The 27,851-nt window shown below is 42.6% G+C and overlaps 1 protein-coding gene across 1 annotated transcript in view; it reads right to left on the reverse strand.

Annotated features, from left to right (window-relative positions):
* Window positions 1-14,133, reverse strand: part of CNMD (chondromodulin) — a 39,849-nt gene extending 25,716 nt beyond the window's left edge. Inside the window, exons 1-4 of the mRNA XM_049778495.1 lie at window positions 13,981-14,133; window positions 13,733-13,891; window positions 13,361-13,501; window positions 7,110-7,250 (exon numbers count right to left, since the gene is read on the reverse strand). Coding sequence (XP_049634452.1) covers window positions 7,110-7,250; window positions 13,361-13,501; window positions 13,733-13,891; window positions 13,981-14,133 — 594 coding nt within the window. The remainder of the gene's footprint in view (window positions 1-7,109; window positions 7,251-13,360; window positions 13,502-13,732; window positions 13,892-13,980) is intronic.
* Window positions 14,134-27,851: the final 13,718 nt, after the last annotated feature.

Below are 27,851 nucleotides of genomic sequence, written 5' to 3' on the forward strand. Positions count from 1 at the left end.
GGGGTGCTCAGGGAACCATGAGGTGCTAGAAACTGAACCATGGCTACCTGCATGCAAAGCATTCAGACTCAGCTATCTCCAAAATACCACATTTTCATTGCAGCTTTCTTTGACAGTCTTGGGCCAAGCAGACTATCTTACACTGACTTTCAATAAACCCTCTGGTTTTCTTCCCAAGTCAGCACGGAATTCACACAGCCTGTGTGGCAGGTCCCTGGGACTGTCATTCCCTTTTTACTTATAAGCTCTCAACTGGAATGTTAGCACAGCAGTAAGTTATTTGCCTTGCATGCTGCCAACCCTGGACTGACCTGGGTTCGATCCCTCTTGTCCCATGTAGTCTCCTGAGCCTTTCAGGAGTGATTTCTGAGTGCAGAGCCAGAAGTAACCCCTGAGTGCCACTGGGTGTAGCCCACCCCCCAAAAGAACCCAAAATCAATTAAAAGTGCCATGAGATTGGTATATAAATTTGAGGGGTGGGATTTGGATTGTACCCAATAGTGCCAGGTGGGCTGTACCTGGCTCTCTGAGGGGTGTATAACTCCTGGTGGTATTCGTTACACCTGGCAGTGCTGGGAATTGAACCTGGGTTGGTCACATGCAAGAAAAGCGCCTTAACCACTGTACATCTTTCTGACCCTGACATCTAAATTTTAAAATAAAATGGGCGAGGGACAACTCCACAAATGTATTAAAAGATGCTGCTCCAGTCAATTGATTGCAAGTAGTTCAATTTCTCCTCACTGATTGAGCCCAGAACAGTCAAGCTTTTACTATGACAGTGGTCACAACTAAATTTGTTCCTAAGCTTACCAAGGATTTGAATGTTCTGTTTTGTCCCTTGTGAGATGTAAACAGTGTCTCCTCATATGCCAAGGGATGCGCCTCAAGGGAAAGCTCAGCCACAAGGCACCAGCCCTGGCAGACATCTCAGCACTGATTCTACACGCCGCGTTCAGCAGGGCTAGCAGCAGGCTTTGTCCCTAGAGCATTTACTCCCCCCTGCTGATTAATTTCTGAACTAGCAAGTGACAAAAGAAATTCAGCATTAAAGATCTCACAAATGGTATTCCATAATAATGGAGACACCGCAGAACTTTGCAGCTTGTCATTCTTCTAAGATCCAGAACTTAGAGCAGTGATGTGAAAATGTGGGAGTAGAAAAGTATGTAGAAAGCAAGGAACACCAGTTCAGGATGTAGTCTTAAATGAAGAATGAAGTATGACATGCTGAGGGTCTTATTCAGAGACTATTAGACTGTAGGTCATCTCAGAGCCAGGAGTGATTTTTTATTATTGTTTTGGGGTCTTACCCTATGGTGCTCAGGGCTTACTCCTGGCTCAATGCTCAGGGTTATTCTTAGTGGGGCTCAAGGGAACATAGGTGCCCGGCACATGCAAGACTTACCCCTGAATTATCTCTCTACCCAGGTAGCAAAGTTTTTTAAATGATTGAAACTGGCCACTCAAGACTGTTTTTGTGCTGCTATGTTGGAACAAAACCCTTGAGGTGACAGTATGAGGAAGGAGGCCTCTGATAAGTGATTATACCTTGAGACCTCTCAGGAGTGGGGCCTTACCTCACCTCTTCCGCTAGGTGAGGGCACAGTGAGGCAGGTCCTCACTAGACACCAAATCAGACAGTGCCTTTAACTTTGAACTTCCCAGTTCCCAGAGTGAGGGGCAGAGACTCAAGTCATTAAGCCTCCCAAACTGTGGTGATCAGCTACAGCTTAATGACATGGTCCAAAACACAGGCTCAGGAGCAAGACTCCTTTGGTCCTAAGCTCACACACCTGCTGAAAAATCACTCAGGAGGCTTGTTAGATATAGCACAAAGAATTACACCCCACTCACAGAGCTCCAGGCTCAGCAATTCGGGGGTGAAGCTCCACTTTGTGCTTCCAACAAACTCCCAGGTTAACTGCTGCTTCTCAAAGCCGGATTCTCCCTCCTGGTAAATCTAGGATTTAGGATTTGAAAAAAGAGAAGGTATAGGAGGGAGACTGGCCATTCTTTTTTACTGCCATATGGAATGTTCTCTTAGCTTTGAGCCCTATATCCTCTGCATGGGAGGAACCATCACAGAACATTCCCGTATCCCCCAAGAAGGAAGTGGATTCTATTGAAGGCAGCGCAGCCCCCGGTATGGATCTAGACTGAGTGAGTTCTGACTGTCACCTCGACAGAAGTGAGGCCTCAGGGTTGGTCCCATGGGCAGTGTGTACTTACCACCACGCTGAGCTCCAAATCCACATCAAGCAGCAGAATATATTAAAAAGATGAAAGAGCAATGAAATTCTAAGGACTTGGTTTTGCAAGCAAACAAGGCTTTAGAAGCTACTAGTGATAATGAAGAAATTTGTCCATAAAGAGAAGAAGAGAAAAGTCCGAAGATCTAAAATTCTTTTATCAAGTCTAGTCATCTCATTTTAGTGGCTATTTTTTTCTTTTGAGGTACCCCACTCTTGCTGTGACTTAAACAAGATGCTTCCAAGAAGGGCACAGTGTCCTTTCTCCCAGGAGCACTCTAAAAATCTTGGAGAGAGTTCTGTTAGTATCACAAGGATTGGGGAACATTTCTTTTCTGAACAGACAGACTTTGGGGGAGTCTTGGGATTTGCTGTGTGTAGTCTGAGAACCAGAGCACCATTAATACAGAATCACAAAGTAATTTCTGCATAGACTTAATGGACAATGGATTTCCTAAGAAAACTATTACTACAAAAGTGGAGACTAAATGTTACTTTTTGGGTGAATTCACTGTTGGAGAACATGACCTCCTATTTAACTTGCCTAGACTGTCATTCTGGACTTTAAGAGGTGGCACTGGCAGTGTCCCAACTATAGTGACAAATATATATTCAATGATATTGTGAGTTCTTGGGCTGATCCTTCACATACAGGAAAATTAAAATTGATGATCACTTTCTTTTATTTTCATTTATGCTATTGTTAAGAGTCATATTGATTTTTGAAATAAATAACCTATTCACTTACTAAGTAACCTTTTTATTCCATTTTTTATTTATTTATTTTGGCAAGGAGGGAAGATCAATTGGTCTTGAACCCAGGGCATCCAGATGCAAAGCATGTGCTTTAGCCCTCTGAGCTATCTTTCAGGGACCTCTCATCAGTTTTCTAAATTATAAATTTCAAGTACTAACAAAATTAAAGAATTACATGGTGAACATTTGTGTGTACACATCAATTTATTCTATTTGTTTAATTTTTGGCCCACACTCAGAAATACTCAAGAGTTACTCTTGGCTCTGCACTTAGAAGTAACTCCTTGTGGGACTCAGGGGACCATATTGGGGTGCTAGTGATTGAACCTGGGTTGACTGTATGCAAAGCAAACATCCTACCTGCTGGATCATTTTCTTTATTTTTTTATTTTTGTTGTTGTTCTTTTTAAGGACACATTTCATAATTCATAATCTCTATTCTGGAATTGCTCCTTTTGTTACTCAGAGGACCATGTGATGTGGAAATCCAACTTTAGTCTTCTGCATGCAATATGGTCAGCCTTTGAGCTATTGTTCTGGCCCTCTATCTTAATTTTTTTATTATTTATTTACTTATTTATGTGTTTGTTTGATTTTTCAACCACACCTGAGCAGAAAAATCCTGTAAAGTAAGCTTTGTTTGTTTGTTTGTTTGTTTGTTTTGTTTTTCAAGCCACACCTGCTGGTGCTCAGGGGTTACTCCTGGATCTGTGGTAGGCCATGGGGGCCATATGGGATACCAGAGATTGAACCCGGGTCAGTTCCAGGTCGGCTGCATGAAAGGCAAATGTCTTACTGCTGTCGCTTGGGGCCCCTGTTAAATTTTTGATTTTTTGATTTATTTTTCTTTTATAGTGCTGGGGACTGAACCTAGGGTCTCACAGATGCAAGACAAGTGCTCTATTGCTGAGCAATACTCCCATCCTCTCTGTCAAATAAATTTCACCAAGGATTACTCTCCTTCTTATTATTTTTCTACCTACCAATATCTCTATCCTGTTCGTTGGTTGTCTCAATCCATACCTTAACTTCTTGGAATCAGACTTAAGACCAATCTCTTTATCCTAATGTGAAAAATCTCCTGGAGTATCCCTTTTGAATAAAATCTGCCTTCCCAGGGGCCAAAGAGATAGTACAGTGGGTAGGGTGCTTGCTTTGTATGTGGTTCACCAGAGTTCAATTTCCAGCATCCCATGTGGTCTCCTGAGCCTGCCTGGAGTGATTCCTGAACACAGAGCCAGAAGTAAGTTGTGAGCATTGCAATGATTGGCCCCAAAACAAAAACAAATAAATAAAAGTCATACTTCCCACCTCTCTCTGTGTCACTTATTTTTTATTGGCTTTTGGGCCACATCTGGCTGTGCTCAGGGGTCATTCCTGGCTCTGCACTGAGAAATAACTCCTGGTAGGTTCAGGGGACCATATAGGATGCTGGGGATCGAATCTGTGTCAGTCACATACAAGGCAAATGCTTTACCCACTGTACTATAGCTCTGGCCCTGACTCCCTTCTCTAATAAGCACCAGGAGTAATTTATTTTTAATAGGACAGAGTTTAGAGTTCAGTGCCTTCTCTCCTGCAGTTTTTTCTCCACTAAATTATTGGTAGGCTCCTACATTTAAAGGGCACAGCAGAACCTTTCTGAATCTGATCCCACACTTTCCCTGTGGCCAAGTTCAACCATAGTGCACTACTGAGAACTCCAGACAGGGCCTGTGAGTTTGTGTGTGGGTTTTTTCCCTAGACCTGGTAAACTGTGTTCCCACTTCTTTGCTGCCTGAAATTTTCTTTTGTTATTTTATTTGTCCTTCTGTATGTGACCCCCCCAGTCAGGGTCATACCTGACTGTACTTAGTGGGGATTGGGGTGCCATATGAAGTGCCAGGAATCAAACCTTGGTCGATCACACAAGGCTAATGCTGTACCCATTGTACATGTCTCAAGCCCCAACTGAAATCTTCCTCAAGTCCTGACTCAACTATCACTACCTCTATAAACTTCATTTCATTGCTGGGGTTCAGTGTCTTAACTGCTCTGCACAGCTCACCTGGCAACAGTTCTAGGCAGGGAATGAATGAGCACTGAAGGGCAGTTTGGCATCCCCATATATGTAGCCCCACCTTTCACATACAGTAGGCCTCAACATTTACTTCATGCAATTGACTAATAGCTTAAAACGTGGGAGAAAGTAATGGCATAGGTACTGAAATGACTTGATTGATGTGTTTTCAAAAGTCCAGGCTTGCCTATGCCCATAACAAGTTCTATCCATCAAAGAAAACCATTCTATTTTCTAGTTCTGACTTAGAGAAATGTGGAAGCTATCAAAGAGAATTGATCAGTTTCTAAAATATTTGTGGTCCTGTTGGCCTATGAGAGCAAAATACAATCGATATTGGTATTAGAACTAAAGGATTATAAAATAGAAATATAGGTGTGGGATTAAAATGTTTTTAAGCCTCTATTTCTAATGCATGCTCATCAAGAGAAAGAGGAAGCTTTTCTTCTTCATTTGTGTAGCTGCCTTGGAAAATCTTGATACAAGAGTACATGATGGTACTTACTCCATTTTGTTCTGTTTTAAATGATGTGGGTGTTGGCATCATATTTCTTCATTGTATATGGAGCTGTACAAGAGGGAAAAATTCTTTCCTCTGTCCTGGCACTTGCAGGAAAAGCCTTTCATAGGTACAGAGATGCTATCCAGAGCCACTGACCAGAGCCACTTGCGAAGGATGACTGAATGAAGAACAGCTGGACACTCAGGCAGGCTGGGCTGGGTCTATGCTGAGCACAGCTGGGCTGTGTCATGTCAGAGCTATCTAACATCACCTGCGCTGATGTTAGCATCTGCTTGGCATTCAAAGGGACTTGCAAAGTGTTTCTGTATCAACAAGAGGAGTTCTTTCATTCAAATAAAAACCGTTTTCTCATCCATCAGAGAAAGACAGGTCGATGAGATGTTTGTAGGCCAATATACAACCAGAAGAGACATTACTTTCAAGAGCCTTTTTTCATTATGAAGTCTCACCTACTCTGTCGACAGATATAAAGAACACAAACAGGGATGCTTCTCCCTCGTCTTGGAACATGAAAGGGAATAAGATATTTATGTTGGCCAACAGGAAGGTAGGTCTGAAGTGACACTGTAGTTTGTAGACATACATGGCAGCATCGGTGCAGAGCTTAAATGTTTCAAATAGCCTTGTAAGTTGGATTTCTGAAAGGAAATATGTTTGCCCTTTTCAAAGGAGACAGGCATACTTTATCTATAATAGGTTATGACCAGACAGCATATTCTATCATATGGGAATTTCTCTGGTCTGATTTTATGGAATAAATGGGGAGTGTGAACTAGGAAATACATAACCTTTCCAATGTAGATATGTAAGTATGTAAGATCCCACCTGTTATCCATGAGATTATTATATCTGTAAGAACTCCCTGCTCTTTGTAAATTCAAATCCCAGACCTTGCAACATTCTAGGAAAGTCTGAGCATTTTACTCACCATTTTATACAAGGCTTCTTAGAAACCTACAGTGCTCTCAAGCACCGCAGGTTTAGGGCCTGGTCTTTTGAGCACTGCTGGGTATGGGCCTTCCACACTACAGCAACAAGGGCAACATAAAAGCTCTTTCAAGTTTGTCTGCCAAGAATAATTCCATGAACTTCTTTTCAACATCAAGTTGTTTTTATTTTACAAAAATTTCTTCTTTTCCATTTTATTTGGGGGTGGGAGGGCTATACCCAGTTGTGCTCAGGTCAGGGCTTACTCCTGGGTCTGGACTTATATAGGCACTGGCGAACCTATATGTGGTGTCAGGGATCACACTCAGGTTGGCTGTGTACAAGGCAAGTGCCTTACCTGATGTACTATCTGTCAGGCCCCTGTTCCCTTTATTTTGAAAATTTAAGGGACAATGTATGATCCTTTTCCAGAGAGAAAAAGCTGCCAATGTATGAAGATTCAATAGTACTGGAAGAGCCATAAAGAAGAATTACCATTTGGATGTGTGTAAGAAATGCTGCTTCTCCTGGAATTAGAAAAGTCTCCCAGGCTTGCCTGGTTAAACTCTCTAAATGCATGAAATATACTTACATTCTGGAAATCATTAACTTCAATTGCTTCTTCAGCTCCACTTCCCATTTTAAAGGTCTCCACATTGTTCCTGGCATCTATTTCCATTGACCCATCTTGTAATTTCCCATTGATACTCATGGTGTAATGGACATTGTAAATCTGGAAGGGAATAGAAGAGTTAGTGATGCTTTCCTTTTAGAGCAATTCAAGCCTTATCTTTACACCTGCAGCATACAAGGCAGCTTTCATATTTGTCAGAGATTACTGAAACATCCTTAACAGCAAGATTTATAGACAGGAACTTTCCCCATTTACCAATCACCTAACACAATGCTTTAAAAAAACCCTCAAAGGTAAAGTCCCCAACACTAATTGAATTAGCCCAGTGGTTTGTAATCCTGGCAGCACATAGATACTCTGCAGCTATCAAGCCTGGGCTTTCTCCTTGAATATAAGGAGAAATTGTGGGATGGGCTTGGGAATAGATCATAAAAAACAACAATTAAGGTTATGAAGTGATTATAGTTGAGATCCACTGATAAATAAATCGAAACCAAATACATAAATAAATGGAAATTGAAGAGGCAATAGGGTAGCTGGGTTGTTGACTGCATAAGAAGATACTGACACCTGAATCTAAAAGATTTCTTGTCTGCTGGCATGATTTGGCCCAGTGCATGAGTGGCACTGCAGAAAAAACTGGGTTTAGTTTCCTGCATAGCCTCATTTGTAGACTGCAAGGTCAACGTGCACATCTGTTTCTGCTGGAACTGGAACCTTCTCATGTTAATGACTATGGGACAGGCACATAGTGTTATAGGGCACTTTGTTAGATATGAAGGAAAGGAGAGGGAGTGTGCATGAGCCTGACCCAAGGCTCAGGACATGGATGGTCACACTGATTCTTCCTGGCTCTTGGGAGCTCTTCCAGAATGAAAGTTTTACTGATGTCCTTAGAGCCTTGAGGCTTCACACAGGTGCCTGCTGAGAGGCTGGGGGCTCTTCTGGCCTCAGTACTCCCCCCTAGCTCAACAAGAGTGACATTGTCTTTTACTTGTTCTCTGTGTTGAACTTTTTTTTACTATTTGGTGGGTAAAAACTGTCATTTTAATTGAGGGACTAAAGAGATACTACAGGGGTTGCCTTACACACTGAGTTCCATCCCTGGCACCAAGGTCCTCTGAGCCTGCCAGGAGTGATTCCTGAGCACAGAGACAGGAATAAATTCTAAGCACCACCAGGTGTGGTCCCTAAATAACACACACATAAATTGTTATTAAAAGATATATTATTTTGTTTTTGGGCCACACCCAACAGTATTCTGAGTTTTCTCCTGGCTCTGTGCTCATAGATCACTCCTGGTGGGCTTGGGGAACCATATGGGCTATCAGGGATCGAACCTGGTTGAAGGCATGAAAGGCAAACACCTTCTATTACTCTGGCCCCACAAATTGTTATTACTTTTTTTTAAAGTTTATCATTAAGCCAGAAGATCTGAAGTGTACTCTTAGTGTAGACAATTAGCATAATAAGAATTCACCATATTCTTATGCTATGTGTTGCTCTGCCCTGCTAGAACTTTCTTTGGCTGTAAGGTAATAGATTTCTTTTTTATTTTTCCTTTATTGTCTTAGAGGCATATGTATGGGTGCACGCACACACACACACACACACACACACAATTTATCTAGTGGTGTTGGCAATCAAACCTAGGGCTTCACACATGCAAGGCAAGTGCTCTACCACTGAGGCACATCTTTGCCTCTTTGAAGTATTTCAAGGCAGAGAAACAAGAATTGAAGAGAGACACTTGCTGCCTAGTGTTAGGGCAACAGTCCTAAATATGATCCCACTCAATTCAGGTCTGATTTCCCTCCTCACTTAGAAGAACAAAGATGCATTGAAGAAAGAATCTATTGCTGTTGACTCATCATAGATAAAAATACCCCTCATGATCACCGGGGCATTGTTTATTTTTTTCACAGAAATGTAAAAATGACTTTGCTGACCAGCATCACCTTTTGGTCACAGTTTTCTTCTAGAAGATACAATCTCATCATTAAGGCCAGAGTAATAGTATAGCGGGCAGGGTTTTGCCTTGCACAATCCCTACTTGAGTTTGATCCCTGGCACCCCATTGGATCTCCCCTCTCTAGCACTGCCAGTAGTGATCCCTGAGCACTGCTAAGTGTCCCCCCCAAAAAAACTATAACAAAATCCTACCATCATCCTATTTCAGCTTGGCTTTTTTATCAGAGCCCATCCTTCCCATTGATGGGCATGCATTCTTGCATTCTGAAGTAGATCTTTTGAGCTTGCCTGTGCACAAGAGCCATTCAGGGTGGTTCACATACAGTTGGAGCAGAGCCCTCCAATCTGTTTTTACTTTGCACCTCGGTGGTCCTCACCACCACCAGCTCATTTTGGGAAACCTGTTTGTATTGGCTAAGCTAGTGCTTTCCATAGGCTTAGCAAACAGGCTCTTTTCTGACCCTTTGCTCCTGGAGCTGCCACCATTCACACAGTTAAGAGTAATTGCCAAACAGCATGGCGGCAACATGTGTGCAACTTCCTACTGGCACATGAATTCTTCTCTCATATGACAAGAGGCCGTTTTTCTTTTGAAAGATCTGCGTATATGCCTTTTACTAATAAAGCAATGAGAAACTTAATAAATGTCACTGTTTTCAAATTTTTTGGGTTATTTATTTTTATACTTAGGCCACATCAGGTGGTGCTCAGGGTCTATTCCTGACTATGCACCCAGGAATCACTTCTAGTGAACTTAGAAAATCATATGGGATGCTATGGATCAAACTGGGCCATACACTTTATCCACTGTATTATCTCTCCAGCCCTATCCTATTTTTAAGTTATCATCATAGGCCACAACTGTAAACTGGGGTTTACTCCTGGTTCAATGCTTAGGGATTATTCCTGGGGGACTTGAGCTGGTACCAGGGATCGTCGAAGCTGGTTTGGCCTTATGTAAGGAAAGCTACCTTATCTCTTTCCAGCTCCTGTTTCTAAAATTTTAGCCAGTCTTAAAGAGACAGGACTATAATGCCAGGAGAGAAGTTCTTGGTCCTGATTCACTGCTCTTTTGTACCACAGACCCACACACACACACACAAACCTTCCAACAAAAGTCTCTCCTAAGCAGCACACTGTCAGCAGGGGGCAGCATTGAGCAGTCGGTGTCCTGAAGTGAGGGAGATGAAGGGGAGGTGAGGCCAAAATTATTTCTTAAGTATCTGGGTCTTGAACTCAGAAGGAGCCTGGGCTGGCTGAGCAGTAATCGCGTTATCTTTTCTGAGTTCTTGGAGCGATGGCACTTCAGGCTAATTCTACTCAAATACAGTGGAGTTTTTTTTTATCTGCCAACATTTTGCTCAATATGGTGCTGTTTACAGCCAAGGATATTTGCTAATGAGTTCCTAATACAGCCTCGGTTTCTCTAAGACTCATGCCATGTTTGGGACAATGCCCAGATGAAAGTAGTCTGAGATGAATGGTCTCTAGAAATATTCTCATTTCCTTACCCCACAGGGTAAGCTTGTCAGTCATCTCATATTCTTCATAGGTAGTTCCCATATTTCAATACATTGCTCCATTTACAATAATATGGGTGAAACATGACCTCAACTTTGAGCCCAGTCTAGGATTCTGATGAAATCACTTGAATTCTTTAGACCTCAAATTGACTTTACATTAACCAGCCTGGGAGGTGGGGTGACCCATAGGAAAATTTAGGATAAATTGCAGCTGATTCTCTTCACAAATCAATACTGAGTCACAGACACAGATAATCCCCAGAGTGGGAAATACATCGATTGAACAGGACTTTCTCTCGATAGAGACTTACCTTTCGGATTTTTTTGGTTTCTGCATTTAGATTTGCACTTAGGGGAAGCACTTAGGTACACAGATCTGTGTATCTGCTATGCAAAGGGAGTGCAAAATATTCACAATGTAGTGTTTTGTGATTTGTTTTCCAGACTTTTGGATGAGTAGAGTATATTTGGGGAGAAAAAAAAACTGTCATAAAATTCTTCATACCCCTGTCTATATTGGAAGTAGCAATAACTTTGATTGCTGGCAATAAAATGTGATTCAGTATTTCTCTGTATTCTTAGAATTTAATACTGTTTTCTTGAACCAGACAACCATTTTGTGGCAAAGTAGAAAATATTTTAAAAAGTCATGCTTATTCAATATGAACATTCAATCTTTTTTTTGAGGCCTGCCAGTTAGCTGTTTGTCTTGAATAACTAAATGATAAAAGGCATACATTTGAGTGTACAGCATGTCTAAAACCTTTATTTTCCCCTCAAAGCTATATATATTTTTTATCCCAAGTGTCTTATACCATGATGGTATTGTTATCTAAAAGATTGCATTCACATTCAAACATCATACAATTTCTCATAGGATGACAATGCCAGCCTGGATATTAATGGAGATATGTATAATGAAATATTCTCATGTTCAGATTTGCAGCTTTCAGATATGAGCATCTGGCCCATATTCTACATATAAAATACAAATGCATTAATGCACGTTTTAAATGTACACAAAATAATGTGCAATTCTGATCTTCCAAATCAATGCTAGTAAATTTGATATAGTCTCTAACACAGACTTAGTGCTAAATGGCATGCTTATGTACATTAGGCATTTGACTTTAAAATACAAATTATGTAGTGACTTCAGAAGATGTGATGTATAAAATGGTTGAATTGCTTTCAGCACCATTTTCTCTAAGTACTGGGACTCGTTCATGCTTTGAATTTCATGTGGTTGGGGGGGATAGACGTCTCAGATCCTCTGAGGGTAGTGATTAAGAAATAGCCCTTTGTGTGCACTCTGGACATGGAATTCTTTCCCATTAGCTGAAATAAGCTTAGACCAGGCCTGGCAGTGGCCATCAAGATAAAAATGCCCTCCTTTACACAGGTGAGTAAAATTTAGAGTATTTAGAGAACTTGCTGGAATGCTGCCCAAACAAGGTAGAAGTACTTTTTATACTCCTCTAGAGCCTTTGGAGCTTTAAAATAAGTAATTGCATACAAAGAAAGTAGGGCAGCAGTTAGTGAAATATTTACCATTCAATTACGTGTGACTAGGCCAGAATTGATTTAGAAAGACATTAGTTACCTTTAAGGAAGGTGAATGGAAGACCGCCCTGCTACCCCTTATAGCAAGAAATGTTAACAAACAAAACAAAAACATAAACAACTTCTGAAAGTCTAAATTTCCCTCCAATTATTGAATCTAAAATTTCTTTACCTAGGTTTTTAAATTCACAGCCATTCTTTTTTTCTTTTCTTTTCTTTTTTTTTTCTTTTTAAATTCACAGCCTTTCTCAGCTGGCAGAGCCTTCATCTAGTTTCACCACCAGTCCCCTATTCACCCAAGGATAAGTGACTGAGCCTAGAGGGGTGAGATGCTTTACCAACAGTAACAACACTGCAAATTGGGAGCATTAGGCTGAAATCCATCAAGTTTCCTCGAATCGTCCACTGAATTTTCCAGTAACTGTGTTTTTATATTCTCCCAGAAATCTAGAACTTAATTTTAAAAATACAAAAAACGAAAAACAGCGGTGTCTGGGGCTGGAGAGATAGGTTGGATGTAGTGCGTTTGCCTTGCACGCAGAAGGACGGTGGTTCGAATCCTGACATCCCATATGGTCCCCCCCTGGCCTGCCAGAAGCGATTTCTGAGTACAGAGCCAGGAGTAACCCCTGAAAGCCACTGGGTGTGGCCCCCCCCCAAAATAAGCCAACAACAACAACAAAAAAAACAAAACAGAGGTATTGGGGCCGGAGCGGTGGCGCTAGCGGTAAGGCGTCTTCTGCCTTGCGCGCTAACCTAGGACGGATTGCGGTTTGATCCCCTGGAGTCCCATATGGTCCCCCAAGCCAGGAGCGATTTCTGAGCGCAGAGCCAGGAGTAACCCCTGAGGGTCACTGGGTGTGGCCCAAAATAAATAAGAAACAAAACAGCGGTGTCTATGAGCAGAAGGCTGCGTGCTTAGTGGAGATGTGTGGAAGACTGGATGATGGAGAAGAGAAGATGCACCGGGAGGACCCGGGGTACAGGCTGCAAAAGGGCCCCTTTGAGGATGAGCGCTTGGGCTCCACCTAATGGAAAACAGGCTCTTCACAACGAGGACCCGAACACCCGTCGCGCCCTGTAGTCCCGGGCACCTCCGGGCGCAGATCTCGATTCGGGTCTGCACTGCGCGCGCAGTCCTGGAGCACTTACGTGGCTGTCGCTCTCCTTCCAGAAGTAGAATGCCCCGATGGCCCCAAACAGCAGCAGCACCGCCCCCGAAATAAGCACCACGGCTCCGACCTTGAGCAGCCGCGTGGGGCTGGAGGGCTTCCCCGTCACCGTGGAGTAAGCCTGCGGGCCGGGAGCGCAGAGATTAGGATCAGGTCCCCGCGCAGCGCTCACTCTCCCCACTCACACCCACTGTGCGCCCTGGTCTCCTGCTCATGCACACCAGGCGGGGGTGAGGAGGTGCCACCCCACGCACGCATCTGGGCACCCACCTCTCAAGCCCCGGGCTCACCGATCGAACCCCCACTCCATGCCCCAGTTTGGGGGGATATAGGCATCCCAAGCTGCACTCACCGGGGGGCTGCAAAACTCGACATCATCAGGCCCCACCAGAGCGATGGGCACTTTGTCGGAGCTCTCGGTCAAGGTCATGGCAGCGGCTGCAGGAGAAGACCCGGGTGGACTCGGTGCGCGCCCTGGGCTTTGTCCCGCCGCGCCCCACGACGTGCAGACCTTTCAACGCGGCGCACACACACAAACACACACACATTCCCGGGCCAGCCCAGGCCAGCCCCGCCGTACCTCCCCGCCCAGGGCCTCACCTCTCTCCTGGCTTCCTTCTTTTCGTCCTTCCCAGAGCAGTCCTGGGAGCTCCCCCAACTAACTCTGCATTCCAAGTCGCCCCACTCCTCCCCCTGGGTCCGCAAGCCTAGGTGAACTTGGCAGTGTCTGGTGGGGATCTGTGAATTCTGCATGCGGAGTCCCGGACTCCAAGCAGCTTTGTCATGCCAGCCTCCCTTCTACCATCCTGGGATCTACCATCCTGGCTGAGGACTTTGCAGAGACCCCCGGTTTGAGGCCTGTTTTTTTTTTGCTGCGTGACTATACAGGCGTAACTAGTGGACAGTGTGTAAGGCGGGTGGGGTTGGGGTTATGAACCATGACAACTGAAGCTCTTGCTTGGGGTAACAGGGTCTGGCCTTGTGGAACTGTGTCTGGAATTGTCTCTAGTGTCTGCAGGAAAAGGAGGAAGAGGAGGGAGAGGTGGGGAGGGGAATAAAAGGGATGTGTGTGAGGGGAGACAGCCACAAGCCACTAAAGGGAGCAAAATTGGGGGTGGGAGGTGTTGGGAGACTTGAATAAGGCACGCAGGTGGGTTGACTGGCCAAGCAAATCAAAAGTTAATGAAGCCTGGAGCCCAATGAGGTGTGTGTCACCTCGAAATGGCAGATGGCATTTCCCGAAGTGAAAAATGCTTCGGGAAATGCCATTTAGTTTTATAAGGGGAGAGAGAGCTTTTCAACTTTGGAAAAGCATCTGCCAGCCCCCTTGCTGGGATGTAGGCTTCATTCTTTCATACTGGGTTCTGTATGTATGTGTGTGTGTGTGTGTGTGTGTGTGTGTGTGTGTGTGTGTGTGTGTGTGTATTCGGTTCCCCCCACTGAAGTTGTGTGTGTGTGTGTGTGTAATGAAGAATGCCTACAAGCAGGCAGTGAGAGGCTGAGAAAGACCGAAATTCTAGCAGGGCTCTAATATATATTGCTTTGAAATAATTTTATTTTTTCTAATTTTGTTACTTCGTCATAGCACCTTGGCAATGTTGAGACAAAAAAATACATGAATGTACTCATTTAAACATGTACGAGCATGTTAATATATATATATATTTAATTTTGATTTTTTGAGGCCATATTCTGCAGTGCTCAGGGCTTATTCCTGGCTCTGTGCTCAGGGATCAAGGATCACGCCTGGTGGGGCTCAAGGAACCCAGTGGGGTGCTGCAGATTGAATCTGGATTTTGCTGGATGCAAGGCAATCACCCTACCCATTGTACCGTCTGAGCCCTCACTAGAGAGGTTTTTTAATGCTTGGCTTTTGGCCTATACTCTATGGAGCTCAGAGTTTACTCCTGGATCGGCATTCAGGGATCCCTCCTGGTTGGGCTTGGGAAGCATCTGGGATTTGGTGGGAATGAATACATGTTGACAGCGTGCAAAGCAAATGCTTTACCTATTGCAGTATCTGTCAACCTACATGCAGAAAAATTTTTATGTGACATGGTATAGAAGCATGTCTATAGGTATACACAGCAAACATTTACTGATAACAAACTACAAAGAAATTAATTTGAGAACAAATGTTAAAATATTTTAAACTCCCACAGTTTGTGGCCCATCAAGGTTCTATGGACCAGCATCCAGGGGTGGGAGGAGAAGAGGATTTAGACCTGTAAGGACTGGGAGAGAGGGAAGAAACTGAAAGAGATGGGGAAGCAGAGAGGGACAATTTTGACATTATAGATATGGTCACACTGATTTGCAATATGTTAGGTTTGTTTGTAGATTGAGAAGGAGAGTTGGGGCAATTGAGGGGAGTGCTGGGCTTGTTTTGGCTTTGGAGGAGGTGATGTTGCTGGGAACCTGCTTTCAAGGATCCCAGCAAGGACCAGCCCAGGGCACTTTGGTACCCCCTTGCCCTAGGACACCTATGAGAGAGTTTCAGGAGGAAGAGGAAAGTCACATACTGGTGCAGTGGGACAGCTCACTGCTAGACCCTGGCTAGTATGCATACAGCCAGGAGTTGGATCAGGGATACCCCTGATGATGAGAGTGATTTTATTGTTTTGAAGTCTTCCAGAACCACTATAAAGTATGCCATTTCCTGTGAGCACTGTAACCCAGCTGTGAGTGAAACCACAACTAAATAAAAAATGTGAGCACCACAGCTAAAGTGTATGAGTCGGCAGCAAAAGTTCAGTGCTAGAAACCCAGACCCTGGAGATTAAGATAACTACAACAACAACAACAACAATAAAAGGAGCAGACTGGGATTCAGTAGGAGAGCGGATGTTTGAGATATGTGAATCCCTGGGTTCAACCTTCTAGTACTGCAAGAAAGGAAAAAAAAAAAACAAAACAAAACAAAAACAAAACAGTGGGATGGAGAGATAGCACAGAGGTAGGGCATTTCCCTTGCACATTGCTGACCTGGGAAGAACCCAGGTTCAATTCCTGGCATCTCATATAGTCCCCTGAGCCTGCCAGGAGTGATTTCTGAGTGCAGAGCCAAAAGTAACCCCCTGAGCACTACTGTGTGTGGTCCAAAAGCCAAAAGCCAACACTCCCCAAAAAACTCCCAAAACAAAAACCAGCAAAACAGTTACCAACAAAGATGATAAAAACATTTACACAGACAAGTAAGATATGGACCAAAATAAAAATAATTTAAAACAATAATAATAATAATATTGTTATTATGCCCCAAATCAATAATAAAAAATAAAATATAATTTATTTTTGGTTTATTAGGTCATTCCAAGTGGTGCTGAGAGAGCTACTTAATACCAGCTAGATGTTTTGGGGAACAATACTGTACCAAGGATTGAGCCTGGTACTCTTGCATTCAAGCCTGCACTCCAGCCCTTTGTGCCATCTTCCTGGCTTGCTTTTAAAGAGAAAGTGATTGCCTTTCATGCACCAGACCAGAGTTTAATCCTTATCACTCCATAGGGACCCTCAAGCCTAACCAGGTAATCATAGAACCAGGAGTAAGCCTAGATAGTGGCAGGTGCAGAACTCAAAACACAGTTTAACGGGCCCGGAGAGATAGCACAGCGGCGTTTGCCTTGCAAGCAGCCGATCCAGGACCAAAGGTGGTTGGTTCGAATCCCGGTGTCCCATATGGTCCCCTGTGCCTGTCAGGAGCTATTTCTGAGCAGACAGCCAGGAGTAACCCCTGAGCACTGCCGGGTGTGACCCAAAAACCAAAAACCAAAAACAAACAAACAAAAAAAACACAGTTTAACAAAAACTCACACTCCTTACATGTGTGAGGGCTTTGGTTTCATCCCTGGCCTATTTACTGACAAAACTATTGATGCATTATTGCTTTACAGCATTATATAGATTTTAGATATTCTGTGTTATAACTCATCTCTCTATATGTACATTAAACTGATTTTTCCAAAGTTTTTTTCCTGAAGTTCTAGGAACGGAATTAATGACTTCATATGCTAGACACTGAATCCTAACACTTACAAAATAATTCTTTTCTGAAGTCTATGCACTCATTATTACCATCTTTGACTCCATTGCCTTTGGTCAGGAGCTTCTCTTCCAAACCTCCCCTTCTGCTTTCCTTAACGATTTCTGTCACTCCTTTGAAGCTTTTCCTTCCATCACTTTCCTCCCAGACCTCTGTAACTTCAAAATCCACACTGATTCTGATACTGTGACCTCAATATCCTTAACTCCTAAAAGGTCAATTTAAATCCCCTCCATAATAAGTTCACTCTAGAACATAGTTCTACAAAGACCCAATCTATCTCTGTGACCTTAAATTTGATTTATTGTTTCTCTAAGTAAAACCTCTGGTAGTTTTTTCCCTTTCCTATGTCCCATCCACCTCACCCCAGACTGATCCTTCCATAGACTCCAAATCCTTTCTCATTTCATTTCATTCTCTATTCTCAGTTTTCTCTTTTGTTGAATGCCAAACTTTTTATCATCTCATGTCATCTTCTGCCCCGCAGGATGTTCTGCTACTTTACCAACATATTTTTTGCAATCCCATTCCCACCTGGAAAATACAGTTTTCTTTCCATTTAAATGTCACTTCCTTGGTGCCAGAGAGAGCACAGGGTTTAAATCATTTAACTTGCCTGCAGCCCAACTCTGGTTAGATCTGCAGAACCACAATGTCCCCCAAGCACAGAGCTAAGAGTGACCTAGACACCCCAAAAAACTTAAATTAATTAAATGTCACTTTGTTGGGTGCTTCCCCCTTCCCTGTGCAGTGTAGACGGAGTGCTACATTATCTCAGGTAGTTTGCACTTTTTCCTCAGACTGTTTATCAAACTCAGTGACACCATTATTTTGTGATTATCTGCTCAAAGACCATCTTCCCTATCCCTCCAAAGGCAATTCAAGAGCAGACACCATGGCTCATTCGCCCACAGCTTGGAACAGTGCCTGGCTCAAGATCACAGTACTGAGCAAATAAAACATGGTCTTAAAGTGGATTCTAAGCCCTAGGGAGTCTGACTTTGATTTGGGTCCTCTAGGAGAATGGGTGTGAGAAGACAGGCAAAGGAAGGCACTGGGATCCCCAAATCCATGAGTTTTGCTCCTTGTTGCTGCATTGGTGACTTTTAATCACTCTTAACCATCCTCATGTAACCATATGGTGGTGATGGTGGTGGGGTGTTATGGCATTCCATTACATCTATCTGAGCTCAGGGATTACTCCTGGTAGAACTTGGGGAACCATATGTGGTGCCAGGGATTGAACAAAGTTTAATCTCACATAAGGCAAGTGCCTTATCCCTGTACTATCTCAATGATTATACTATTTTTAAATTGTTGGGAAGACTGGGTAGGACACATTTGTAGGAGACTGGGATGATAGAATGCATTGATCTTGTCCACTTCTTGTTCCCAGTTCTGCTCCCCACATCCGCTGCTCTCTCTCAACTTTTTGAAGCATGTGGACTGCTTATTGTGCATGAATGAGTCTGTGTGTTTCTCTTCTCTCTTTCTCTCACTCACACACACATATAATCACATACTACTTTCCATCTTCCCCAATGTCCCCCCAAAGACTCCTATCATAGCTGTCTTCTCCAGTTCCACTCTCCTTCTCAATGGGAACCCTCCTTGCTTCAGATCACTGCTTTCTTTTCCATTATCTTTCCTACTTACCCTTTAACTCTCAAATACATTTTCATTCCAGGAGTTTTCAGGCACTTCTTTTAATTGGGACCATCCCAGTGGAACCTTGGGACCATGGCCAGTCGTGGTCTCGTTCATTTAGTGATATGAACATGGCCATGCAGTGCTGCCATAGCATACAGTGCTAAGAACGTACTCTATGGGGCCGGATTGATGGCACAGGGATAGGGAATTTTTCTTGCAAGCAGCAGACCCAGGATAGACCTGGGTTCGTGGGTTCAATCCCTGGCATCCTATAGGGTCCCCTGAATCCTGCCAGGGGAGATTTCTTTTTTTCCTTTTTCTTTTTTCTTTCTTTCTTTTTTTTTTTTTTTTTTTTTTTGGGAAGGGGGTCACACCTGGCAGCGCTCAGGGGCTACTCCTGGCTCTATGCTCAGAAAGGCTCGGGGGACCAGATGGGACACTGGGATTCGAACTACCGTCCTTCTGATAGCAAGGCAAGTGCCTTACCACTGTGCTATCTCTCAGACCCCACCAGGAGTGATTTCTGAGCACAAAGCCAGGAGTAGACACTGAGCACCAGGGTATAGCCCAAAAACAAACAAACAAACAAAAAAGAATATACACTAACACCTGAGTTATCTCCTTGGCCCTGATTTATTCTTCAATTCCTCTGACCTACTGGCCTAACACCTTTTCTTGAAATTATTTTACTTCTTTTGAGCTGTCATTTCCTCCCCACTTGCTCACTATTACTGTTTTTGTTAACTTTGTTTTATTTTTAATAGTTAATATGTATTCACAATAGAGAATTGAAAATATTTTAAAAGTACATCAGGAGGCTTCTTCCTCCCATTGGTGTGCCCAGGCTCCACCAGTTTCCTCAGAGAAAAAACACTGCCAGCCTTTTAGATGCCTTTTCAGGAGGTTTTGTGTATTTTCTTCTTCGTACTTTTCATACAAGTGGAGACATCAATGCATATTTCTGGCTTTTGGATTTTTTTATTTAAAATGTCTGAGTGTGGGCTGGAGTGATATATCAATACAGTGAACACATGCAAAGCATATTATATAGGTTTGATTCTCAGTACTATTCCTCTGAGCACTGCCAGAGTAGTTTTTGAGTACTGCTGTGTGTGGCTTTGCAACAAAAAAGGGAATGTAAGTAGGGCTGAAGCAATAGTATAGTTGGTATTGTTCTTCCCTTGCAAGTAGGCAACCTAGGTTTGATTCCTGGTACCACATACAGTTCCCCAAACTTTGCAAGAGCCATCCTTCAGTACAGAGTCAAGAGTAAACCCTGAGCAGCATCAGATATGGCCCCAAATTTTTGAGTTTTCTGCATAAGTGTTTTCAAAACAGTTTCATACTTTTAAATAACTGTCAAGATCCTGTGAAGCCTGGAGCAGAAGGGACTCCATTTTGTCAATCTAAAGTTAAATTTACATTTAAGGCTAACATCTAAGGCTTCTATGCAAGGGCTAAGTTTCTATTCCCTGTTGCTATGTAAATATTTTAGGGGGTTATTATGTTACTGACCCTACCCTGATCGGTGATTGTGCCTTACCCTAGGGTGTGACCTGGCATTCTGCCCCCACCCTAGGGTGGTACCTGATTCTGCTTCCACCATTGGGTGGTATCTGATCCCACCATTGGGTGGTACCTGATTCTGGTGGATAAAAACAAGTATCTGTGGAAGACGAAGGGCTTTTTGGCTGGAACTGAGGCTGAGACTTTGGACTTCAGTCTTGTCCACCGAATAAAGCTAATATTTCCACAAGCCTGACTGTCTGCGAGCTATTTACCTGCCGTTTCACCTCAGAACCGTGGGCTGGACAGGGTGGCAGACACGTGCTCCGAGCTGGAGGGGAAAGACCTCATCCTCCATCCCTCCATCAGGCAGCCTCTTCAGGGGTTGACTTGCAACATTCCCAACAATAATGACACAAACTTTAAGGCTCTATAAACCACAATATACCACTCTAGATATACCACTCCATTTAGCTATGACTTCCTGCTCAAGACTTCCTGCTCCTAGCTCTATATAACCTGGCTTGAGACCCCAGGGCAGGGTCATCTCCTGTGGGATGTGGCCCTGATTGGTCAGTTAGTAGCTTGTTGGTTGCTTTGCTTTATTCAATTCTGCGGTTTTCTCCTTCAGACCTTAACAATCCCTCTGTGAAGATGGACCATAACTTCTGTACTGTGGACAATGAAAAACTTTCTTTAGTCCTTTAGTCTAACAAAATGTGCAATAAGTATCTTTTCATATAAAAGTTTTTCCCTTTTTATAAGCTCATGTATGAGAAAAACTGAGAAATAAAATTTCCTTTTGTACATCGAACTTAAATTGCTCTCTATAAAAGTTGCACCAATTCACCTTCTCCCAGGAATGATTTGGGAGAACTTCATTTCCTCTCATTCTCTCCCATAGGTTTTGTAAACAAGTGTTTTTATTTTTGCTGGTTTGATAGGTAATAAGGAATGGTTTCAATTTGCATTTACTTTATAAGTGTGTCAAGCAGTCTCCTGCTGAAGTTTTTCCTTCTATGGACTGTAGGTCCCTGTCCTTTGCTCACTTTTGTATTACATTATTGGTCTTTTAAAGATACCTCAGAACTCTCTACACAAGAAAACTCACTTCTCATCTGTGCTACTAGTCACAAATATATTTAGTTTCTCTCCAATCCTTTGCAATCTGTCTTTTGTGCCCAATAAAGCAAATGGAACTGCTGTCTTATGGTTCTCAGAGCCTCTTCATGTGACATCCAAGACCTCTCTATGCATGCACGCTTCTGTACATTCGACAATATGGCCCTTCCCCCTGGAAAGCACCCTTTTTTCCTGACCTTTCATTCTGAGTGGTGCTCAGAGCTTACTCCTGACTCTGCACTAAGGAATCACTCCTGGTGGGCTTGGGGGACCATATAAGATGCCAGGATTGAACCCATATTGCAAAGCAAGTGATCTATACACTGTATGTCTCTCTGTCTGTACAAAAACAATTTTTTAAAAATTTGGTTTTGAGGCTACATCTTATGATGCTCAGAGGCATCAGGGGCTACTCCTGGCAGAGCTCAGGGGAGTAGGTGAAGGCAGGCCTCCTGCATGCAAGTATATGCTCAGCCGATTGTGTGCTCTCCACTACTAACTTCCTTTAAAAAAAAAAAAGAAAAGGCAAAAAATTTATACGATCTGAAGAAAGGTCCAGCTCACGATATGAAGCTCACCACAAAGAATAGTGAGTGCAGTTAGAGAAATAACTACACTGAGAACTATCATAACAATGTGAATGAATGAGGGAAGTGGAAAGCCTGTCTTAGAGTACAAGTGGGGGTGGGGTGGGGAGGAGGGAAATTTGGGACATTGGTGGTAGGAATGTTGCACTGGTGAAGGGGGGTGTTCTTTACATGACTGAAACAACTACAATTATATCTGTAATCAAGGTGCTTAAATAAAGATATTAATATAAAAAAAAGAAAAGAAAGGCTTTTGTTTCAAGGCAGAAGTGAGACAAAGTTTGGGATAGACAGTGGGGATGCCCAAACAGCTCTAGCCTTGGAGAATAGTTTGTAGGGGGTCTTCCTCTTTTAGAAAATGGATGCTCGCTAGCTACAGTGGCTTGATTTTCTCACACACAACCGAGAGGAAACTTTCCTGGCATCACAAAAAAGCCTTTGGGATGGGGTAATGAGTATATATGGAGCCAGGGGTTGATCCCATGATGGTATGCTTCAAGGATGGAGAAACCCTGAATCTCTTAGGCCAGGGAATTCCCTTTCTTCCCCAATGCTTACTATGGCTATGCAAAAAAAAAAAAAAAAAAAAATGGCGGGAATGCCATTCCAGCACCCATACTTTTTCTTGTTTTGTTTTGATTTGTCAGTTTTTGACTTTATTTTCCTTCTCTTTTTTCTTCCACTTTTTTCTTTCTTTTTCACTCTTGTGGTTATTATTTAGAGATTTATTTTTATTTGCTGGGTCCATTTATTTTCTTTTTTCTTCCATTTTTCTTTTCTTTCTTTTTTTCTCTCTTCCCTCTTTTTTTGGTAGATATCACTACCAAAAAAACACCCCCCTTCACCAGTGCACCTTTTTTCTTATCCTTTTCATCTCCAATGACGGTGGAATGGATGCTCAATCTACAAGCTGTAAAGTGGAGACCAGTTGCATTAGCATTCTGGGGGGTAAAGGAGGGAAATATGGGATGCATACTGGGAACAGGGGCGGAGAAAGGACAGCACTGGTGGTGGGAATGCCCCTCATTCATTGTCACTATGTACCATAAATGATGCAGTGAAAGTTTTGTAATGCACTTTGGTCACAATAAAAAAAAAAAAAAAAAAAAAAAGAAAAGAAAATGGATGGCAGTGCAACACATAGCTTTCCTGATTAGTGTGGCTGATGGAGCTGCTCTTAGCCATTGTTTTCTGTCCCTGCCACTTTCTGCATGCTTTGGTATGTAGAAAAAGGCAACTTAAGGGCAAGAGATTAAAGACAACAGAAGGGGGTTTTGTGGTGTCACCAACACACAGAGGCAGCTATGCTTCTCTAGAATTTTCTGAAGGTGACAGTAATGTCAACAGCCTTGGGGAACAGAAAGGCCTGGCTGGAGGCTGTCACAGGCAATGAAGCCTTTCTTGCATAGTCCTTCTGCTCACCCACTGGCTCCTGGGTTCTATTTGCTTTTCCTTTCCACTTCCTGCTAGCCAGCCAGTTTGGAGTTGTCAAGGGCATACTTTTCTATCAGCTAGATAAAAAACATTGCATTGATGAAGGATGTATTCCCAAAAAAGGAAAAAATGTTGAGTGCCAATGTTAAATACTAGAGATTGGTTTATTTTCTGACTTTGGGGATAATCTTAGCAGGAATAGTTTTTTTTTTAGCTTAGCCAGTTTTGACTTTTTAAAATTTATGACCATCTACATAGACAGGCTAATTTTCAGTTTTTCTTTTTGCTTTCTTGGACCATACCAGCAGTGCTTTGGAACTTACTTTTGATTCTGAATTTAGGGACCACTCTTGGCAGTGCTTGAGGGATTCACTTGATGTCAGGGATTGAGCCTGATCTCTTCATGTACAAGGTATATACCCTCCAGCCCCTAAAATAATCTTTTAAAACTACTTGTCCATTAGGTGCTCCTTTTTTCCCCTCTTGTTTTGGGTTGTGTGACAGGCTCTGGCCCTATGTCCAGTGGTGCTCAGGGCTTACTCCTGGCTCTGTGCTCAGTGTTCACTCCTGGTGGTGCTCTGGGAAATTGTATGTGGTGCTGGGGATTGAACCTAAGTTGACCATGTGCAAGTCAAGTGCCTTACTCACTGTACTATCTTTCTAGCTCCATAGGATGCTCTTTGTTATGCTTTATTTGTTTGGGGGCCACATCTGGCAATGCTCAGGGTTTACTCCTGGCTCTATGCTCAGAAATTACTCCTGGCAGGCTTGGGGGAATCCTATAGAATGCCAGGGACCAAACGTCAGCCAGATGTGTGCAAAGCAATCACCCTACCCTCTGTGCTATCACTCCAGCCCCATAAGTACTCTTTTTTTCTTCCTCTGAATATGCCAGTTATACAAAAAGTATGAGGAGTAGAGCAAAAGAGAACATTGCTTTTATTTTTGGGATGTACAAGTGATGTTCAGGAGTTATTCCTGGTTCTGCACACAAGAATCATTCCTGGAAGGCTTGGGGCCCCAGATAATTTGTCAGGAATTAAACCCAGGTTGGTCATATGCCAGGCAAGTATCCTATGCACTATAATATCCAAAAGAGAACATTGTAGTGATAACTCATTCCATCCTTGAAGATGGATATTTCTTGGTTCATTGATGATTCTCTCTTTACCTTCCCCTCTTAAGAATAGAAATTCTACTGGTGAAGTTGTATGAGGTGAAGCTGGATCTCTAGGATGTCAGGAGAACTCTGTTCTCTGTCTGCTTCCCTACAGCCTTGTTTTCCTATCTTTCTGCACCATTTCAAGATTAACTTCTCAAATGCAATTCACATTTTTTTACCTCTGTGGAGAGCCCTGCAGTGACTCTCAGTAGTGTCAAGTAAGAGTAAAAGCCAAACTTATTCTCAGTAGAGTCTGGGTCAAACTCCTTCAAAACATATAGTAGGCTCTGGTTGTTTTCTCAACTTTGCCTATATTTTTGCTTTTTCTACCAGTCTGTCCAGTAAGCTTTGGCAGATCAGGACTATACTTTATTTCCTATCATCTAGAGAGATTATGCATAATTCATTAATAAATAAAGCATGCAATGGCCTTTGAAATAGCTTGCCCAAACTCAAGAAATCTTGAGACTAATGCTTGTTAAGAAGTAGTGTTTCGGGCCCGGAGAGATAGCACAGCGGTGTTTGCCTTGCAAGCAGCCGATCCAGGACCAAAGGTGGTTGGTTCAAATCCCCGTGTCCCATATGGTCCCCCGTGCCTGCCAGGAGCTATTTCTGAGCAGATAGCCAGGAGTAACCCCTGAGCACCGCCCGGTGTGACCCAAAAACAAAACAAAACAAAAAAAACAAAAAAAAAAACAAAAAAAAAACAAAACAAAAAAAAAACAAAAAGAAGTAGTGTTTCATGTACATCCATGTATAGGAAAATTTTATGACTTCATCTCTTCTGATGGCTGCATAATATTTCATTGTATTTATGCACCACAATTTCTTTAGCTATTCATCTGTTGAAGGGCATCTTGGTTGTTTCCAGAGTCTGGCTATTGAAAATAGTGCTGCAATGAATATAGGTATAAGGAAGGTATTTTTGAATTGTATCTATTATGCTGAATGAAATAAGTCAGAGGGAGAGAGATAGACAAATAGTCTCACTCATCTATGGGTTTTAAGAAAAATTAAAGACATTATTGTAATGATGCCCAGAGACAATAGAAATGAGGACTGGAAGGACAGGTTCACAAAGAGTAGTGAATACAGTTAGGGAAATAACAACACTAACAACTATCATGACAATCTTAATGAGTGAGAGAAGTAGAATGTCTGTCCTGAATACAGGTAGGTGTTGAGAAGGAGGGAGGGAGGCATTGGTGGTGGAATGTTGCACTGTTTATGACTGAAACCCAACTACAATCATGCTTGTAATTATGGTGCTTAAATAAAGATTATATATTAAAAAATTCAACTGGCAGGGGGAGGGTCGAGTTAGATCTAGGTGGACTTTTACATATTAAAGGGATAGATGAAAATGAAAGAGGAAGAAGGGGGAACACTTTTATTTTGAATATTACCTGGGTGTTCTCTAACAATTTCACCATTTTTTCTATTTATTTTATTTTTTTGGGTTTTTGGGCCACACCCGGCGATGCTCAGGGATTACTCCTGGCTGTCTGCTCAGAAATAGCTCCTGGCAGGCACGGGGGACCATATGGGACACCGGGATTCGAACCAACCACCTTTGGTCCTGGATCGGCTGCTTGCAAGGCAAACGCCGCTGTGCCATCTCTCCGGGCCCCAATTTCACCATTTTTGTTTAAACAAAATTAATTTGAGAAGGGCTTAAAAAAAAAGAGCTAGTAGTTCTTACTTTATGGTAGCTACTCAGTGACCAGCAGGGGATAGTACAGTAGTAAGGCACTACTTGCCTTGCATGCAGTGGATTCTGTTTTGGCCCTTGGAAGTGCACATAATCTCCTGAGCACCAGCAGGCATGATCCTTGAGCACAGAGCCAGGAGTAAGCTATGAATACACTGGGTTTGGTCCCCAAATCAGAACAACAGCAACAAAGCAAAACAAATAAACAAACAAAAAGCCATATACAGAAAAACCCAAAACAAAAAAACAAAAAACCCCAAACAACAACAACAACAACAACAAAAAGTATCCAATTTTGAATCGATGGTTTGAGAGGAGTGCTAGTACTGAGATCGAATCAGCATTGATCTCATGAAAGGTAAGTACCTTAACCCCCGTACTATCTCTCAAGCTACTAAGTTCCTAAGATCACTTATAAAACAGCAAGCTCTGGTTTACTCAGGATTATCCTGTACTTCTCTGAACCCTTCCAACCTTTAGTATGAAGTGTTGAATACTGTACGTCATTGGTAAATGTTTATTGAATGGCTAAATAGGAACTATGTTAGTCATCTCCTTTGGGTCACATATGATTGCTCAGGGGAATAGAGACACAATACTCAAGAACTTCTAGACACTGTACAGGGCAATTACCACCTGCACCCATTCACTGGGATTTACCCCTTGTTCCCCTCAGGAATTGCTTATCCAATTAACAGACAATTCAAATGGCTCTAACTTTCATTTACCTTGCCTTATGACTAAGGTGAGTGGGTCAACCTAATGATTTTCTCTATCTTTTTTTTTTTTTATAAGCTAATAATTTTCAGGTGCCATTTTCCTGGATCTTTGTGGTTTTCTTCATCCGAATTCAGATACTTTCTGCCTGTTGAACGTGGGAAATTCCTTCGGAGAACAGGATTATGGAAATAGATAGGGACAAACCAATTGAATTCTCTGCTGAAAGAAATAAAACTGAGCATGGGAAAGAAATGAAGATGGGGCATTCTGAAGGGTCATTAGGTCTGCCTCCTCTTTATCATTGCTGAATGGCTATTGCGCACCAACCCACAATGGGAGAAGTAAGTGGATAGGATCTCTGCACAGCAAGTTAATCCATATGCAAACACAGTGACCCCAATCGCTTTGCAATAGAGAGCCACATGGCCTGTGCCCTTAAAATACATCATTTGGGCAGCTGCCAGAGGGCTGATTTATCCCAGCTGGCCCAAAACAGCCCTGAGATCATCAGCGCTTTTGTTAATTGGGAGAGAGGGG

The sequence above is a fragment of the Suncus etruscus genome, chromosome 8, assembly GCF_024139225.1.
Source record: "Suncus etruscus isolate mSunEtr1 chromosome 8, mSunEtr1.pri.cur, whole genome shotgun sequence".
Classification (NCBI taxonomy): domain Eukaryota; kingdom Metazoa; phylum Chordata; class Mammalia; order Eulipotyphla; family Soricidae; genus Suncus; species Suncus etruscus.